The 2,400-nt window shown below is 66.6% G+C and overlaps 1 protein-coding gene across 1 annotated transcript; it reads right to left on the bottom strand.

Annotated features, from left to right (window-relative positions):
* Positions 1–313: 313 nt before the first annotated feature.
* Positions 314–2,178, bottom strand: NDUFB7 (NADH:ubiquinone oxidoreductase subunit B7). Its single transcript, XM_042894295.1, has 3 exons — positions 2,016–2,178; positions 1,182–1,350; positions 314–517 (listed from the first exon to the last, which is right to left on the bottom strand). Exons 1-3 carry the CDS (start codon positions 2,125–2,127, stop codon positions 421–423), a joined length of 378 nt encoding a protein of 125 aa, XP_042750229.1. The 5' UTR covers positions 2,128–2,178; the 3' UTR covers positions 314–420.
* Positions 2,179–2,400: the final 222 nt, after the last annotated feature.

Consider the following 2,400-nt stretch of genomic DNA (forward strand, 5'->3'; position numbering starts at 1 on the left):
GGGTGGCACCTTGGGGACAGCAGACCCCCCCCCCCCCACTGTGGTGGTGGATGCAATCATGGCGCCCCCATCCCATGCTGTCACCGACTGTCACAGTGGGCCGGGTGTGAGCCCATGTCACCATTCCACGGGGTCAGGAATGATCGGTGTCACCACAAGGGACGCATGACCGCCCCGCGGGGACACGTGTGGCGCGTGTCACTCACGTGTGGCGCATCACTGTCCTGTGGCGGCTGGGCATGACCGCGTCCCCCGCGTGCGACCATCGCTGTCCCCGCAGACAAGAATAAAAGACGTCCCTTCCACACGTGTGTCAGTGTCACTGTCCCCAAGGACGCGGGCTCCCGTTTGGAGCTTTATTCCATGCCCAGTGCTACCCACAGGGTGGGGGTCCCGTGGGGGGGGGGGGTCCCCAGGGTGTCACTCCGCAGCCACTGCCGCCTCCCGCTTCTGGATTCGCTTCTGGCGCTGCAGCAGCCGCCGCTCGCGCTCAAACTCCTTCATGCGCATCACGTAACTGCGGACAGACGGACGGACGGCCCCTCCTCGTCCCCGTGTCCCCGGTGTCCCCCGTTTTGTCCCCATGCCTCATTCTGTTCCCACGTCCCCTCCTTGAGCCTGTGCCCCCATATCCCCTTCTGGTCCTCATGTCCCACTTTGTCCCCATACCCCACCTTGTCCCCATGTCCCCACTTTGTCCCCATGTCCCCACTCTGTTCCCATACCCCACCTTGTCCCCATGTCCCCACTCTGTTCCCATACCCCACCTTGTCCCCGTGTCCCCTCCTTGTTCCCATGTCCCGCCTTGACCCCATGCCCCATTTTGTCCCCATCCCCCCTACTTGACCCCATGTCCCCACTTTGTTCCCTCCTTGTCCCTCTGTCCCCTCCACGTCCCACGTCCTCACCTTGTCCTGTGCTCCCTTCTGGTCCCCATACCCCCACTCCATCCCCATATCCCTGTACCCCTCCTTGTCCCCATGTCCCCCCCCCCCTTGACCCCACGCCCCATTTTGTCCCCACGCCCCCACCTTGTCCTCACATCCCCACGCTCCACCTTGTCCCCACGTCCTCATTTTGTCCCTATGTCTTCCCCTGTCCCCCTCCCCTCGATGTCCCCACGTCCCCCCTACCCCCCTGGCCTCCCCCCGTCCCCCTGCCCCCCGTCCCCCGCCCCCTACTCGTGGTGCTGGCAGCTGTCCCACTGGTGCCTCAGGTGCTGGCACTGCCACAGGCTGGGGAAGGCGTCGCGGCGGCAGCGCATCAGGCGCAGGAGGTGGTGGGCACAGAAATCCCGCTGCGCCAACGGGACGCGGCCGTCCGACAACTGCTGAGCTGTGGCCACCATGGCTGGGGGCAAAGGGACACCATCAGGGGGGCAGGGGGTGAAGGGACGGGGTTGGGGACACGGGCACAGTCAGGACGGGAGGTGAAGAGACAGGACGGGGACATTGGTTGGGGACAGGGGGACAGGATACAATGGGATGGGGTTGGGGACAGGGGTTGGGGATGGAGAAACACAGGGAACAGGGTCAGAGGGGAGCAAAGTGACATTGGTTGGGGACAGGGGGACGCAGTCGGGGGGCAGGAGAGGAAGGGATTGGGGTCATTGGCTGGGGACAGGGGATAAGGGGTCAGTGGTTGGGGATGGGGTTACGGGGGAGGGGGCAAAGGGACATGGGCTGGGGACTGGGGACATGACCAGGGGGACAGTGGAGGTAGCCGCCACCGCCCCACACGGACCCCCTCAGCCCCACAGAGACCCCCGACCCCACAGACACCCACATGGATCGCCCAGGCCCCTCAGGGACCCCTTAGGGACTCCCCCGAGCTCCATACAGACCCTCTCCGATCCTACAGAGACCCCGCAGACCCCACACGCCCCCTCCCCGGACCCCATGCGGACCCCTCAGATCCATACAGCCCAACCCCGGCCCTACAGAAACCCCCCAGGCCTCACACGGACCCCCCTCAGGCCGCACACGGACCCCCCCTGGGCCCAGGCCCCCCCTTACTGCGCGGCTCCCGCCCTGGCAGCCCCAGGTCGGCGGGGAACGTGGGCATCGCCAGCGGATCCGGCTCCGTGTCCGCCCCCCCCGCATAGCGCCGCGCCAGGTGAGCGCCCATGGCACTGGCGGTCACCAGGGCACCGCGCCGGAACCGGAACTCAGCTGCGCCGGAACCGGAAGTCACCTGGGGAAGGAGGGGGGTGAGGCAACCGGAAGTAAGCGGAGCTCTGATCTGTGGGGACAGGAAGTGCTCGACTCGCACCCCCGCTCTCGTATCATAGAGTGGGAGCGCGCAGAGCGGCGCTCTGCTTGTAGTGCCCCCCCCCTCCGTGCGGTCCTCCAGAGGGCTTTATAGGGGAAGGGGCTGGGGACGGTGGGGCGGGGAGACACT

This window comes from Lagopus leucura, unplaced genomic scaffold, assembly GCF_019238085.1.
Source record: "Lagopus leucura isolate 7727_CA_CO unplaced genomic scaffold, USGS_WTPT01 34444-0_obj-0_obj, whole genome shotgun sequence".
NCBI lineage: Eukaryota > Metazoa > Chordata > Aves > Galliformes > Phasianidae > Lagopus > Lagopus leucura.

Excerpts from the sequence above, each read along its gene's own strand:
- NDUFB7 (XM_042894295.1), bottom strand. The coding sequence starts at position 2,127 with ATGGGCGCTCACCTGGCGCGGCGCTATGCGGGGGGGGCGGACACGGAG. Across the intron at positions 1,351-2,015 it reads GCCAGGGCGGGAGCCGCGCA|CCATGGTGGCCACAGCTCAG; the intron begins GTAAGGGGGGGC and ends CTTTGCCCCCAG. Across the intron at positions 518-1,181 it reads GACAGCTGCCAGCACCACGA|TTACGTGATGCGCATGAAGG; the intron begins GTAGGGGGCGGG and ends GTCTGTCCGCAG.